Source organism: Daktulosphaira vitifoliae, unplaced genomic scaffold (assembly GCF_025091365.1).
Source record: "Daktulosphaira vitifoliae isolate Bord-2020 unplaced genomic scaffold, ASM2509136v1 Scaffold_3, whole genome shotgun sequence".
NCBI classification, from domain to species: Eukaryota; Metazoa; Arthropoda; class Insecta; order Hemiptera; family Phylloxeridae; genus Daktulosphaira; species Daktulosphaira vitifoliae.
This window is the reverse complement of record NW_026099574.1, coordinates 4099485-4117443: the sequence shown is the minus strand read 5'-3', so window position 1 is coordinate 4117443 and position 17959 is coordinate 4099485. Positions and strand designations below refer to the sequence as shown.

At 28.4% G+C, this 17959-nt stretch overlaps 1 protein-coding gene across 6 annotated transcripts in view; it reads right to left on the bottom strand.

Moving 5' to 3' along the window:
• LOC126902360 (uncharacterized protein C05D11.1-like) overlaps positions 1-17959 on the bottom strand; it is a 112472-nt gene that overhangs the window by 42121 nt on the left and 52392 nt on the right. The window contains exons 13-18 of one of the 6 annotated variants that reach the window (XM_050679534.1): positions 14563-14815; positions 14306-14492; positions 10577-10720; positions 10022-10182; positions 9810-9962; positions 9311-9524 (exon numbers count right to left, since the gene is read on the bottom strand). The exons of 3 other annotated variants lie outside the window; for them this stretch is intronic. In XM_050679534.1, coding sequence (XP_050535491.1) covers positions 9467-9524; positions 9810-9962; positions 10022-10182; positions 10577-10720; positions 14306-14492; positions 14563-14815 — 956 coding nt within the window. In that variant the 3' untranslated portion in view covers positions 9311-9466. Of the gene's footprint in view, positions 1-9310; positions 9525-9809; positions 9963-10021; positions 10183-10576; positions 10721-14305; positions 14493-14562; positions 14816-17959 lie in introns of those variants that run through there. 2 more of the 6 variants (XM_050679535.1, XM_050679529.1) reach the window with 2 other exon arrangements.

The window sequence follows — 17959 nt, the reverse complement described above, 5'->3', positions numbered from 1 at the left end:
GTTTAAGTTAATATGTTAATAAAACTTATGAAAAATATCAAAAAGTGTACAACTAATAGTACTGATATGAGAGGTTATCAAATAGTTATCATATAGTTCGTAGAACTTTTTAGTTTGTTACATAATTTATTTTTTGAATTGCTTTCATTATTTTTTACGATGCCTTACATGAATAAAGTTGATACTCCAGTTATAAAAAGTGTTAATTCAAGTTTACTACATGTTGAATATAATTTATCTGACGTTATGAAAAAACTCAAATCAATGAATTCATCTCAAGATATCCAAAACAAAGTGTTAAATGAAAAGCTAATTAATTATGAGACTAAACTTAGCAATCTTAATTCTTCGTTAGAAGGTATGATAAAATCTTTAAACATGTTATGGGAAGAAAACAAAGCCTTAAAAATTGATATAAACTTATTACGTGAAAAAATTTCATTGTTAGAATCGACGAATAGTCCGATTTTTAATCCGATATCTTCCGAGGAAATAATTACCGAGGCTCAAAATAGGGTTTTAAAACAAAAAAATGTAATTTTTTATAATATTATTGAAACGCCTAATGAAACTTTAGAATCCTCTTGTAAAATCGTTAGTGATTTAATAAAAGATATTTCTTTGGATTTAAAAGTAAATAGCGTAAAACGTCTGGGCAAACCCCNTACTCTTATAAATCTTCTTTTCCACTGTGGTTTTCAAAAGAATTAAAGTCCCTTATACACAAAAAAAAATATTTGCATAAAAAATTTAAAAAATATGGATAACAGTCAATCTATAATGAATTTTCATCTACCCGTGCAACTTATAAATTTTTATCTAAGCAATGCTATTCTGATTATTTAAATAAAGTTAAAAACAGTTTAATAAATAATCCTAAATACTTTTGGAAGTATATAAAGAATTGTAAAAATGTAAACCGACTACCTAATGTAATGAAGTACGAGAATTCGCGCTTTGATAATATGAGAGACATTGCTAATATTTTTGGTGAATATTTTGGTTCAGTATTTTCAGCACATAATACTGATCCGTTGTCTTTAGATAATTACGAAGGTGATAAAATTGATTTTTCCAAGTGTGATTTATCTTTATCAGATATTTATGAAGGTCTTTCTCATCTTAAAAATAGCACTTCAACTGGACCTGATTTAATTTCTGAAATATTTCTTAATAATTGTCGTTGTGCTCTTGCCCGGCCGATTCACTTCCTTTATTCCCTTTCTTTATCATCTGGTTGTTTTCCAGATCTTTGGAAATTTAGCTTTATATATCCTATTTTTAAATCTGGTGATAGAAGTGAGGTAACTAATTATCGCCCCATATCTAAGCTTAATGTCTTACCAAAGTTATTTGAAAAATTATTACTACCTAAGCTTGCATATACATTTCAACCTATTTTAGTTAATAATCAACATGGCTTCCGTTCATCAAAATCAACTATAACAAATCTTCTTACTTTTTACACTACTTTAATATCCGATATAAGCTCTGGAGGCCGCGTTGACGCTGTGTATACTGATCTCAAGAAAGCTTTCGATAAAGTTGATCATTCAATTTTGTTAAAAAAGCTAAGACTTTTGGGTGTAGGTAATCCAATGCTTGCGTGGTTTTCTTCCTTTCTCAAAAATAGAAATCAACAAATCAAAATAGATAATTTTACTTCGAATATAATTAATGTTATTTCAGGTGTACCACAAGGTGGCCATTTGTCTCCTTTACTTTTTATCATTTTTATTAATGATTTATGTAGAATTTTTCAACACTGCAACTATCTGCTTTTTGCGGATGATCTTAAGTTATTTATGACCATTCAATCAGTTGATGATTGTGGTAAATTACAATCAGATTTAGATAAATTCAGTTTATGGTGTAAAAAAAATGGATTAGTAATTAATACAAATAAATGTCATCAGATAACATTTACTCGTTCTAAAAATGTAAATATTAATCAGTATACGATTGATGGTTGTAATTTGCTTAATGTTTATAGTATTAAAGATTTAGGAGTTATATTATCCAGCGATTTATCTTTTTCTAACCATATAGATTATATTTACAATAAAGCCTCACGAACACTTGGCTTTTTGAGAAGAAATTGTAATGAATTCAATAATATTTTGTGTATCAAAACCTTGTACATTTCTTTGGTAAGATCAATTTTAGAATATGCATCCATTATTTGGTGTCCATATAAAATAGGTGAAATTAATAGAATAGAATCTATACAAAGACGTTTTTTACACTTCATTTCTTTTAAGTCTAGGGATTATAATGTGTCGATCGATGAAATAGGAATCTCTCTTGGTTTAACTTCCCTTGCTTACAGAAGAAAATGCAATGATGTTTTTTGGATTTATAATCTCCTTAATAATAATGTAGATTGTCCAGAAATTTTAAGTCTAATTCCTTTTAATGTTCCTAATTTTCATCTCCGATCTAATAATTTATTTTATGTTAACTCATATCGTCAGAATTATAGTTATTATTCACCGGTCAATAGAATGCTACATTTTTGCAATTTAATTAAAAATTTTGATTTCTTTAATGACCATTTAACCAAGTTAAAATCTATTTGTAGCGATGTATTTTAATTATTAATTTTGTATGTTAATAATTTCTTCTATGTATGCTGTACTTATTTAATTATTTAGATATTTTGTATTTATATTCTGTACTCATTGCCGTCTGTGGCGTACTCAATATTTATTTGTTTTTTTTCTTCTGTTTGATTATGTTGTGTCTTGTATATTATAAAATAAATAAATATTGAAATAAAAAAAAAAAAAAAGAAATAAATAGAGAAATATTACCCTTAAAAATTGAAAAATTTCCCTCGTTCATTGTAACTTTGTAACTTCTTGGTGCCCCGGTTGCTGTCGCATTTTTACCGTTCTTTCTTGGGTTACCTTAACGCATGGTTCTACCGTAATCTTCTCCGGTTCCAAAAAAGGTAATGTATCCTGGTTGGATTCTGTTCATTCCCGTTGTCGATAGAAACTTTTTCTCCGGAGAAAAGTTCAGCTGCCCGGAGACGCATATTGTATAACAAATCCGTGTCAGATTTTATTCGTCAATTTTGAATTCCGCTAAAAGGAGAGAACTCCTCGATGAGTTTTACCGGGAAAGTTTTGTTAGATGGTCTTGTTCTGGGTCTTCCGGGATTTTGTTCGGCATATGGTCCTCGAACTATACTGTTAATGTTCCTTGGTCAGGACGCGTTGAGCTACATTCAAGTATTTCCGATACTTCTCATTTTCCGGCTTTATCTCGAAAATTATACTTTAAAGGAGTGAAACTATTCTAATCATCAACGTCGTTCAAGATAAAAATTGTTTGAAATTCCTTCCAAGCCGTTACATATCAAGTACAATTCAACTACTCTGGTCCAAATAATTCAACTTTATTTCAATCAAGGATCATTTGTTAAATATGAAATACTTAAAGGTGTTGTTTGTCATCATAATGTAATTTTTTTAAATCCTATACATGCTTTAGATTGGCAAATTATATTCTCAATAATGAAGGAATTAAATTTATATTTTAAAGACAGGAGAATTATATATAACCTCTACAAAAATCAAAATACAGAAATTACAATAAATAATGAGTCAGCTAGTGCAAAAATACGTATAGGTGTAAGACAAAGGTGCCCACTTTCATTATTATTATTCAACTGCTATATAGAAAAAAGCATAACCGAAGTTTAAGATAAACTTAACAGGCTTGGGATTGGAATCAAAGTGGGTGGTATGTTGATTCCAATGATCCGATTAGCAGACGACATCGTAATATTAGCAGAAACAGAGTACGACCTTCAGAGAGCCCTGGTAGAAAAGCAAGTAATTATAAATAAGTATCAAACGCGTATAAATTCAGGTAAAACAAAAAATTTAGTTTGTGGTCGTGAACCCATAAATAACGCAAATATTTATTCAGAAAATCAACTTATTTCCCAAGTTTCTAGTTTTAAATACTTGGGAAGTCTAATATCATCAGATGGAAGAAGTTCCCAGGATATTAAACAAAGAATAGGACAAGCAAAGACAGCCTTTATCAAGAAGAAGAAAATCTTGGTTTCGAAAAAAATTAGCAGAGCAATAAAGAAGACATTTTTAAAAACGTTTGTATGGAGTGTTGCTTTATACGGCCACGAGACATGGGTTATTAATGAAAAGGAAAAAAGATCCCTTGAAGCATAAACTAGACAGAAAGAGTAACAAATGAATATGTACTGACCCAAGTTGGAGAAACAAGATTCATAATTAAAGCTATAAAGTGACGACGATGGGACATGATGGGGCACGTTTTACGTCATGACGAAGAATTGCACCATATTATAATAGAAGGTGCAATTTAAGAATGAAAACCCCCAGGAAGACCAAGAAACTCATACATGTCACGACTAAAAAAATTATGCAGCGATTGATACTTACGCCGGATTAAAAAGACTTGCTGAAGATCGTGATAAATTGAGAGTGAAGTTAAAAACCTAATATAGGTTGAAAAAAAATACATGCTTTGCGATTGATTCATTCTAAATTAAATAGCAGTATCAAATAAATTTATTTTTAAGTAAATTTAAACAGATTAAAGAACTCGAAAATCAAATCATATTTGCTCCTATCAAAAGCCTTGGAACGCACCACTTTTAGTTGTACTGAAGAAATCGGACAGTAATGGTGTTGTGAAATATCATGTATGGATCGATATCAGAAAATTAAATCAAGTCTCTGCAGGCGACGTATATCCTATTCCTAATATAGATGACATTCTATAGATCAATTAGGAAAATCCTCGTACTATTCAACTCTGGATCTCATAGAAGACTACCATTATGTAGAAATAAACTCAGATTAAGAAAAAAGTACATTTAGTATAGATCAGGGCAACTTTGAGTTCCTTCGAATCCCTTTCGGCCTCAAAGGTGCATTTTCTGCTTTTCAATGTCTTATGAACTCTGTATTAAGTGGTCTAACCGGACTAAAAGCATTTGTCTATTTGAATGACATAATAGTCTACGCATCTTCAAAAAAAATCATGAAAACAAATTAAAGGATGTTTTCAAACGACTTCTGAGTTTTAATCTAGAGCTCTAACCTTCCAAATGTTCATTCATGTGAAAAGAAGTACATTTCTTGGGTCATGTGATGTGGTTTGCGTTGCACTTTCGGCTTTACCACTGGGTGACGACTGCGACACAGCTGCCTCTCCTCGACCGACAGGTCGCGAGACGCTGAGTGACCGCAGGTGACGACCACCGGTCTGGAAACGCAATAATGATTAACATTTTAAACTTACTTACGAAATCTTGTTTTCATGTACTTCCTCACGGACATATTTATTTAAAAATATATTTTCACTAAAAGGATTTACCAATCGCGTACGTATCTAAAACTCTGAATCTAGCCGAACAAAATTATAATACAACCGAAAAAGAGATGTGTTCGATTATATGTGGTATTAAGCAGTTCTGCCCATATCATTTTGGACAAAAGTTCAACGTGGTAACAGACCACCTAACTTATGTATGGTTATTCAATATCAAAGACCATGGCTCAAAGCTAACGAGATAAAGACTTAAATTAGAAGAATATGAATATGAAATTCATTATTAGCAAGGTTCTCATAATACCAACGCTGATGCGTTTATCTACATACACATTATAACCCAGGCTTAGTCAAAGGAACAAGCTTCGATATCACAAAATCATTTTACATCATAGGATCATTCAAATTCAAAATTAGACCTCTAGTAAGATAGATAAACAACAGCTCGAGCATACTTGCTTACCTCGAATGTTTAGGAAATCGTCGGACATCTCTTTGATCGTTGATCGTTGATGAAAACGACGTTTGGCATTTAGCCAATAGTGACAGAAATTACAATTTTAATCCACAATAAGAAATATATCCTATAACTTTTTACAAAGGCTAATTATTGTCATAAACCTAGTTTATGATATAACAAGACGAAATCTTGTTCAAGACTCTAATAAATCTAAATATCTTTTGTCAAGAAAATAATTTAACCAAAAATAGGATATGGGTTAGATCAAATCAATTGGAATCAAGTTAAATCCATGTTAAGATTCATTTTTAGATAATTCAATATTGTTATCAATGTTTTTAGTAAGGATCATTTAACACTTGAAGATAAACTTAGACTCATTAAAGATTTCCACGATACTCCTTTAAATAAAGGTTTAGAGCAGACTCTTAGTAAACTTAGAGCCGACTAATGTTGGACAGGAATGAGAAAACAAGTAGCAGAGTATATCTACGTGTCAGTTGACCAAAGTGTCAAATAAATCAGTCAAGGAACTGTTATAATTCAAATAACAAAAATTAATAAAATACAAATAATGATAATAATAAAAATAAAGATGGTGACTTGGGTTTTTGTATATAGTGAGAACCTGATGTTGTGGTTCTATCGAGATCGTATGGTTTGAGGGTTTAGAACGACAAAGACAAGTAGATATAAAAATAATAAACGTAGTAACTCTATTCAAGGTAAAATAAACTTTTGTCTGGTTAGTTTCTAATGTCCTAACTAAGAGGCAACGAAACGACGAAGCCAGTTCACGAATACCTCGAAAACGAGACGGCAGAGTCTAATTTATACAGTAGAAATCGTGCTAGGTTTTATTAAAACTTCTTTAAGGCAACGAAACGGCAGAGCCAGTTCACGAATACCATATAACGTGATTATGTATAATTTCTTTAACCAACCAGTCAAAATTGACACTTTAAGATATTAATTTAATAAATGATCTATTGCTTTGTCATCCTTTACTCAAACTTATTAACTCCAAATAATTGGGATAACATAAAATTACTTACTTCTTTTATTCTTGCAAATTGCTGTAAAATGATTTGAGAAATATCTCGATATGTTTAAAAGTATTTAATTCGCACTTCGTCAAAAGATAAATAATTAAAACAAATTCTTTTCATATATAAATAAAACGCGTAAAAGTCAGCCGACAACAACACAGGACTATGACTGATAATTGTTTCTTTTTATTCTTATTTCAATTCGGAGAAAGCGAACTCTCTCTCTCGCTGTCATTCCTTCAAGTCTGAAAGGATTTCAGTGCTTTTTATAGTAAAATGATAGTACCCCCAATCCAGGGATATTGTTGTCAGCGCTTTTAGTGATCTTTTTAGTTTATTGTATTTAATTATACATTACATGATTATTATATTGAGATAACATATCTAACAACAATTGATAAATTGACATACATATATATAAATAATAAGAAATTGTGTTGAACATCGTATTTGTTATGACAGATAAATTATTTGTTAGTTTACAAGTTATTTAAAATACAGATTATACATTTTTCATTGATAATTGTAAGATGCGTAATGCAAAGCATTGAGCATATTACGACAGAACCAATATTAAAAACTTCTACATCATAAATTCACACAACAGATTTACCTCCTAACAAGTCACTCTCTCAGCTACGGGAAATATAGCTGGAACTTCCCATTGGCAATTAATTTACATTAGATATTGATATACAAAATATTCANATTTACATTAGATATTGATATACATAATATTCACTAATTTCTTTATATCTTTTCTAAATCCAAAATCTATAGAGATAACTTTCTCATTTTTATATGTTCAATAGACTTAAACAAACTTAATATCTAGCAGCTCATCGGGTGTCAGATAATCGTTTAACAGTCAAATTTTCTAGTTTAGTTAAGCACTATTCTAGCACGCCCCAGTGATAGGTTGCTATCGAAAAAAAATAATAAATATTTAGAAGAAAATTAAAAATGCATTACCATGTGTACAACAACTAGAAACACTTTCGTCAATTAGGTTTAAGAAATGTGCTGCACACGAAACGCAAACAGCATGATGATATGATTCTTTTATTCTCGTATGACCCCTGACTTAGCCAGTCAAACTACAATTTACACGTAATAGATCAACGGCTGATAGAGACCGCACAGATTGTGAAGCTCCGTGAAACACGAAGCGATGTAGGACCGTGTCACATGTTTTCATTTATTATTATTTTAATTTGTTTTTTCATGCCTAGATCATTTATTTTATAAATAATATTAATAAGTACTGGTTTATATCAGTGGCGTAGCGTGAGTTTCAGCTTAGTGTATGCGCTGAAATTGTAAGTTTATTTTGTCGTTAAATACGGTAATTTCGGCGTGGGTCTTCCAATCTCAATAATACTTTTTTTCTCATCAAAATTTAGAGAACCGAAAGGCTTTAAAAACAAGTTTTCAATTGCACATTCGCAAATTAATGTATTATTTGAATTCATTATTGACGTGCCACACAATATACAGTTAACACACACTTATAATAATAGTTTAGTAAATCGACAGAATAACTCGATATACGACGGTCAACGACAACGTATGCAATACTAATCCCGCATACACGTGTGACTAATACACGATCGCGAGCGTAATATGTTTTCTTATTAATATTATCGATAAGGAATATAATTAACTGTCGCTGAATGTCTGTACCCGTATGCACTCGCCAACGTGCATACTGCGTACATAATAAACATGGTAGGTACTATCCACTAGATATTATAAGGACTAAAGCGCTGCGCGACCGTGGTATTGCGGATTAATCAATTTAAATGATTAATGAACTTGGAAGAAAATCCACAAAATATTATATTATGAAATACTAAATTAGTACAGTTGAAAATTTTTTCATTAAAATATAGCATTATTAATATATATCAAAAAAATTATTTTTGTAATTTGCGAAGTATATGCTGTGCATACACAGTATACGCACACGCTACGCCACTGGTCTATATATTATCAATTTAATCATGATTATTGTAATATGTTATGTATACCAAAAATTATACGTTTTATTATTATAGCTAATAGTTAAGACATAAATTGTTAAAGGTTAACAATAGCGTTATTAAAAATTATTTTTTAATTAGTAATATTAACACAGAAAAATGGCAATTAACATAATAAAACAATAACTAGTATTATATATAGTATTATTATATAAAATGACTAACAAATTCAGTTATCAGTTAGTCATATTTGAACATAATATTTTTCTGAATACCCTGAGAATCCTTTTTTAAATCATTCTCAAACTCCAAAGTAAATATTAATGAATCTAAATCATGTAACTTATATAGTCTTTAATATTTGAGAATTTTGATGAATGTACACTTTTCTAAAAACCAACATGTTCATGTAAAAATAAATTATTATAGTATAAGTATTTCATTATTATGTATTTTATGACATATTTAGAAATATTTTGCAAACAATTAATTTTACAATACAAAAGGTCATTCTTTAAAATTTTTTAAACATGTACTTTGATTGTCTTTGGCTGAGTAATATATTTTATTTAATAAATATAATATATACTAAATTTTAGATTTGATAAAATGATTTAAAAAAACATTCAACTCCAAGTATGCTGTTAATTATTTAGAAAATTTTCATCTAAAGACTTATACACATTCATTTTAATACCAATTCTGAAAATTGAAATAATATTTTCATTAGTAAATTGTTATTTATATTAATGTTGTGAAGTGGTGTAAATGTAAACTATTAGCCTAATTGTAATTTCAGTTTTTTAGATAAATCTACAAGTTTTAATTTCGAACTTAATTTAATACTAAAGTAACACAAATGAGGGCCATAACTTTTCAATATAATATAAAATCTACTATATATTTAAAAAAAAAAAATTGAATTTATAATTATCCCATTTATTTACATTTACACAACTTCATCTCTAATGTCATTTAAAATATTACTTTTCAAATTCATTAGCTGTTTCTTCAACATTTGTAGGAGGACATACCACTGCAGTTATTGTAGATTGTGGATTAAATAACGGCATCACATACTTCCTGCCGATTTTAGAAAGATCTTCAAGTTTTACTAATGATATTTTTTTTATAAGGTCCCTAATGAAAATACATACATATATTTTTAAGATATGCCATTATAATGATTAAAACGTTACTGGTTATAAGTTTGTTTTAAATTTCGTAAGCTTAGCAAAATTGATTGTGTAGTTAATGCATCAATTGAATTCTCTTCGTTAACCGTTTCAAAAATAGCACAACTTTTTGCTGATTCGAAAAGTGTTTGATCCCAAGAAAATCCACTGGATAAATGTTCATCCTAAAATTATAAACAGATTGAACAATAAAAATGTTGTTTACATTAAATAATAATCTATGACAAAAAGCAATACTAAAAAATTGCTTAAAAAGTACTTTAGGAACATTATTACCACCATCAACGCAAACACAAATAGTATGTGTAAAATTTCAAAATACTTATAGGCAGTGAATTTTTGTATTTAATATTTTTTAGTTATTTAATATTTTAAATATATTTAAAATTTAAAATAATATTAGCTATAAGTGATATATTCATATTATGTAATTAATGAAAATTAAAGCTTATTAAATAAAATTATTTTAAAGAAATTATTTTAAATATTCATAATAAGATTTTTTTAGTTTTTTTTTAAACTAGGTATAAATTATTCATTTTTTCCAATTGAACTTACAATTATTGTTTTAGTAGCTTGATAAGCAGCTGGTAAATTTACAGATGTGAAAAACATTAAATATATTTTTCCTTCGTCTAGGTTTAAAATAATTTTATAAATATAAGCAAAACCTGATCCTTGAATTTTCTTCCATATAGGTCCCTGTTATAAACAATTATTACATTAATTATAATGAGTTATAAATGCAGGTTTTTAAAGTAAAAGACCATTTATTTTTGATATTCTATTGCACTTTTTATTGTATTTATTAGTTCATTAAGAGCCATAGCGACCTCCCTCTAAGTGGTGGTTTTTTTAACCATTTATACTCCGGTACGGGTTGTTAGTCGGTCACCGGAGAGAGGGATGGCGATTCTAATTACCAAACTTATCTGTCATTCGGCAAATGAAGCTGACCGTGACCGAGTTTCGAACCGTTCGGAAAACACCATTATACGTAATTAAAATATTAATGTTTTTTTACCTACTGAAGTCATTATAAATTTGAATACATTATAATCATTATACAAAGATATAACCTGATTTTATTTCAATTCAATAAAATTTTGAATAATAATTATAAAAAATTTACAAATCATAATATTTGAATTCAACAAAATATTATAGTCTGATCAATTGCAATGTAATACATATATAAAATAAGTCTTTTATCAGTTATTATTTCTTTGAACATGTCACGTGAATATGCTAACTAATTATATGCTATATGCTAAATATGCTAATTTGGAATTATTATAGTAAAAAAAGATAAAATAATTTGAATAAAATTTATTTAAATCCAACTCAACTTTAAAAAATTTGTATATATATTATTTCTATTGGGTGGTTAAAATATTATTGGCCACGTTCAACATTTTTTTCATAAACGTTAAAATTAGTCATCCAACAATAAATAACAATAAATAGTAAGAAATCTATGTAACTTATTTTTTTCGAATTATTGGAAGATTATTATTAAAAGTGAAATGCAAAAAGATTAAGACTTGTAATGTTTTTGATGGGCAGGTAGTGATTTTTATAGCTCCGATGCGAAGCTGAGAAGGTATTAATTTTAACATTATGTGTTTTTTTTATTTCTGTTGTTACTTTTTCTGGACCGATTTCTTTCAACAATACGTCAAAAGATCACAAATAGCATTTAGTTGAAGACATTACCCTCAAAATTTGAGAAAATTCCCCTCATTCCCCGCAAATGGGGGAAATCTCCAAAAAAATTACAAATTTATAAATCGGTATATTTTATCATTTTTTTTTTCTTTTTTTTTTAAAGCTTCCATAACTTTTTCAAAAATCAAACAATTAAAATCATTCATTTCTAATATTTTTATACTATATTGTCGAATTAGATTTAATATTATATAATTTTACATTGTAATTTATTAATTTTTTTACTCTATTTGTGTGTGCTACTATCAGTCTATAACATTCCAAATTTTTTCGTAACACAAGGGGGTGAGTAAAGCAAAGACGCTAGAGATCAGCTGTTACACGATATAATATAATTATATTATCATATTTTATTATTGATTATAATCAACAGTGTTTGTGACAACTGATCCGCTAGGTCATTGCTAAAGACGTTCTCTACCTAACACTTTTTACTCAATTGCAAAAAAAGAATTATAATAAAAAATATATATTAATCTATTGATTACATACTTCCACCTGAGTAAAGTATATCAAAATTACTTGAAAAGCAGCAATGTCTGGATAATTATGATCGTTTATATAGTAACATTTTTTAAATGTTCTCACTCTTTAAATACATTGTGTTACGTATTGATAAATATTATATAAATTAGTAGTGGGGATTGTCCACTACTCTAGAGTGCGATCACTGACACACACTTNCACTACTCTAGACTGCGATCACTGACACACACTTCATTAACAATTATATTATTTCTCAATAAAGACTTATTTTCTGTTTAACTATTTGATGTTGTCTTTCATATTAAAAACACAATCAATTGGCTACGAGGAAAACGTTTCTTAGATCATACTATCTAATTAAGTGATTTTATTAACTATTAAATATAAATCATAATTTTTTCATAAATTTATAATTTTATAAAGTGAAAATTGCTATATTGATCCAAAATGAATGATACGAAACCAATAGTGAGTTTTAATCAAGTTATTGGTAATACGGGTACATTTGAACCGAGAGTGGATATTACCATTTTCGAGTCAAAATTGATAAATTTCTTTTTGGCGAATGGAATCGAAAATAAAGTACAAAAGAAAGCCATATTGCTATTGCCTGTCAGTGAAGAAATTCATAAAATTTTATTTAGCATATGTGTNGAAGAAATTCATAAAATTTTATTTAGCATATGTGTACCTAGCATACCAGACACTCAATCACACAGTACATTATTAAAGTTTCTAAATCAATACTACAAGCCGGTTAAATCATACTTTGCAGCTAGGCATACATTTTACCAGGCAAAACAACATACTGATGAAACGGTGGCAGAATGGGGTGCTCGAATCAAAAATCTTGGATCGAAGTGTAAATTCTCGTCAGAATTACCCACTGTTATACGAGATATAGTCGTTGTAGGAATGAGTCCTGGAAAAATATAAGACCGGCTAATAGAAGAAGACGCATCTGATCTAAAATCCACGTATACAAATCTAATGGATATAGTGACTACTAAGAAAGCTACCATGAGAGAAAAAAATACTTAGAAACAGCATGAATCGGAACTCAACTATCAAAAGCAACTTCGCCAAAATAAACAGGTCAATCGTCAACCATCGGATAAACCAAAGTGTGGAGTATGTGCCCGCTCAAACCAATTAAAAAGAAACTGTCGATACAAGGATTACAGCTGCAACATATGTGTTGATTTTAGAGCGGGTATCTAAACTAAAAATTTAAAACACGAACACTCTAATTAATTTGAAAAATTTACTTTATTAAACAGGAAGTCGGTCGCGCGAACGTTGGTTCGAACGGAACTGATTATGTCGGAAATAACATAATTCCAATAGGTAAAATAGAAGTAAATACAAAATATTTAGAAAAAGTATTTAAAATGTGCATATGCATGATAGAAAAAGGTGGGCCTCTACTAATAGGTAGAAACGACTTAAACAAAATAAAGTATTTACCCATTTATAATAATCTGGAAATAAATAATAATCTGAATATTTTATTAAACTCATATGAAGATCTATTTAAAGACGAAATAGGCACTTTTAACAAATATGAAATTTCACTCAATATAAAAAAGGATTCGTTTCCAAAATTGTTTAAACCGAGATCAATTCCTCTAGGTTTTAAAAATAAAATAGGAACGGAAATCGATCATTTAGTTAAAAGCAAAATACTAGTTCCGCTTAATCATAGTGAATGGGCCACGCCAATAGTTCCAATACTAAAATCCGACGGTACAGTTACGGTGTTACGTATTGATAAATATTATATAAATTAGTAGTGGGGATTGTCCACTACTCTAGAGTGCGATCACTGACACACACTTCATTAACAATTATATTGTTTCTCAATAAAGTCTTATTTTCTGTTTAACTATTTGATGTTGTCTTTCATATTAAAAACACAACACGTTGTATTATTTATATTACACATATAAAATGTATCTATACTGCATAATAAAAATAAATCTCTTTGGCCAATTTGATTCGGGGTAAAAATATTGAATGAATTGCAAAATAACAATTAGTAAAAAGTACATTTTAATTATAATGATTACATACTTCTATTTGAGTAAAGTATGCCAAAAGTACACGAATAGCAGCTATGTCTGTATGGTTATAATCATTTATACAATCAGTAGCTTGAATGAAATGACTTGATTCAACAGAACCCATTCCAACAATACAAGCTCGAATTCTACATTGATTTAAAGGTAACATAAATTCAGAATCCAACTGTGTTTTAAATCTAAAATTTAAAATTTCAATTAAATGTAACATTAAATATAAATGTAATACTATAAATCAATGTTTATTACGGATGTACTGGTCTCTTTAAAATATCTGGAATAATTTTTTGTAATGCAGCAGATGCTCCAGGAATAATATCACATAATTTATCTATATTACCAGTAATGTGTAATTTAATGTTATCTGGATTAGCTAAGAATGATTTTAATTTATTCAAATTTTCATATACGAATTTCCAACCTTTATCAGTTTTAATTACATTTTGCAACTTAGTTAAAAACTTATATTGTCTTAACGCACTACATACATATGGATTGTTATCTGTTAAAAAAAAATTGAAATCAGCTTAACATTAAGAATGATATTAAAATATTAAGTCAAGAAATAAAGTAAATTATTATAAATTGATGAATATGTGGACATCTGCAAGTTATGAAAAAAAATTACCCGAGTACTAAAATACTATAGGAAAAAGTAATTTTAAAAAGTAAAATTAACCGAGAAAAAAAATACAAAGAGTCACCATAACATAATAACCCACTCAATTACTAGCAAAATAAATATGAAATTTAAACTCAACTTCTTGGTTTTAGTTTCGATGCGAAATCTAAGAAGATATAATTTTACTATGATGTATGTATATTTTTTTATGTTTTATTCAGCCATCACTTGACTAATTTCTTTCAACGATACGTCAAAATATCACAAATCGTATCGAGTTAAACATATTGTTCTTAAAAAATTTAACAATTTTTTCCTCGCTCCGTGTAATTTGGTGAAATCACCAAAAAACTTGTGATTAATATAATCGATCAATTTCGAATTTTTTAATCATTTTTTCTTAACTGACAACTTTTTTGAAAAATTAACGTAACAAAATAATTTATTTTTTAATTTCATAAAAATTTTTTGATAATCGACCTTGGTGGGGATTAAAATAGCAACTATGTACAAAAAAAACAAATCATAATAAATTTAATACCTTCTCAGCTTGGCGTCGAAGCTAAAGGTTAAATTTTTCAACTTAAGTTTGAAAAAAATACAGAAATTCTCCAAGCTTCAAACATATTTTTAAATGAAGCTTATTTTATGTATTTTAAGTTAAAAAAAATGTTTTCCTGAATACTTTACTTCATTATGTAAATGATTCCCAAAGGTAACCAAAAAATATTATTTTGGTTCAAAAATCATCGTTTTTAAATTTTTTTACTTAAAGTCTTATAACATGTTTGTTTTAATATGAAATAAATCATTTTAATGAATATCGCAACATTAATTTCTATGTGACTTTTGGTATTTAAATGGGTCCATTAGGTAAAATATTCAGAATTATATTTAACATAGTTTTAAATTAATTTTTAAAATTGGTAAATGTGACATTTTTTTTCCCTAAAAATCGTCATCACTTATTGAAAAATGAACAAATCAAAATAATTCTTTTTGTCAAATAAAAAAAGTAAACATAAAGTATGAATTTGTAAATTTTAACACCAAAACTGCATGTTTTTTTACTACGGCAACCTTTTGCATATAGAAGATAAGTCGCCGGTACAATTTTTTTTTTTAATTTATAGTGAATAACATTAACTTTAATTTAACATATGTTTGTAGCTCGGAGTTTTTCAGGAACATTTTCAAAATTTAAGTTGAAAAAGTTTAATTTTCGTGCAGAAGTTGCTATTTTAAATCCCCCTCTGTGGGCAGGTAAAAGATCAGATTTTCAAAAAAATGTATATCAAATGAAAGAAAAATATCTATGGTCTTAATATAAAAAAAGTATACAACATAAAAAAATTAATATTTGAAGGTAATTATAAAAAAAAAAACGGTAGCACAGTGAGGTCGAGGCACAGTGTGGACGAGGCATAAATGGAACAAGTATTGATGATATCTGACAGTGATTAAAATCACTATCATAAAAAACGCTTCGATGCAAATCTGTAGATAGTGTTTCTTTTAGAGAAATTGGTGGATTATTCAAAAGCAACATCAACTCTTATTTCTTTAATTATATCCTGATTAGTAGTTCTTTGATTTTAAAATATAATATATGAATAAATACTAATTATAGTTTTTAAATTTAGTATGAAATTGTGAGGCCAGCTATGATGTATGGTTAATAGTGTTGGGCGGTTGATAAGAAAGTAGAGCAGAGAATAAGTGTAGCAGAGATGAGAATGCTTAGTTGGATGAGTGGAGTGACTAGAGAAGATAGGATAAGGAACGAGCATATAAGAGGAAGTATAGGTGTTGCGTCAATCGTGGATAAGATGACAGAAAATAGACTTAGATTGTTTAGTCATGGTATGAGGAAAGAAGAATCGAAAGCTGTAAGAACAGTTATAGAAATGAATGTTGAAGGAAGAAGAGATAGAGGAAGACCAAAAAAGAGATGGAGGGATGCTATTGAATGCGATTTGAGGACAGCTGATGTGAGCGTAGAAGATGTGGGAGATCGTGTCAAGTGGAATCTTAGGATAAGGGTGCCCGACCCCAAGTAGTTGGGATTAAGGCAAAGAAAAAGAAAAATATTACCAGATATTCCGGTGGCAATTGACATAATATGATTGTTATTTCGGAATGTACAATTTAGCGTTTAGTTGGGTTTAAATAATATAGCGTCAAATCAATTACCTACTCTATCGGTTGTATCTCAATATACACTACACTTTAATGATACAATAAATAAATAAACTCACACATACACACATATGCATTTATAACATTGTGTCTAATGTAAGTATAACATGATAAAAAGTAACCGTAAAATGAAAAAAATGGAATATAAATTTTATTACTCATATTAAATGTAATGTAACTCGAAAAATATTTGTTTAAATGAAAAAATATAAGATTATATTTTTATTTATAATTGTCTTTTAAACAACTTTTGTACGAAACTTTTTTTTGTAAGTTAAATATTTTTTTTTGAGAAAATTAAGAAAGCTCATATTTTTTAACTTTTGCGAGGATTTAAAAAAAAAGCTCAATTCCAATCTTGAGGACTATTAGTATGTCATTATACATATTTTAATTCAACTTTTAAAAAAACAAAATTTGTTTGAACATTTTTTCCGCCATTTTTCCTTTGTTGACTGGCCTAATAATATATTTGTCGTGTGCGAACATTAAAGTTGTTTCCCTCAGTATTTGCGGTACGCTTACACACAAGCAGTAGTTGGACAACCGGCAGCATCTTCCATACGATAAAATATTAGTATACGCTCGTCGTTATCGGTTGCTATAATAGAATAATTTTTCCTTTGTTGACTGGCCTAGATGTCAATTTTAAACTTGTAATTGAGCTAAAAGTTATGGTAATATATTCAATTTTTTTACTATAAACTTTCATAAATCTTTATCAAAAATTTTTCATCAACTTAAAAGAACCAAAAACAATAGGTTAAAATTGAAAATTTGGACTGATTATTTTTAACATATTAAAAATCAAATCAGTAATAATTT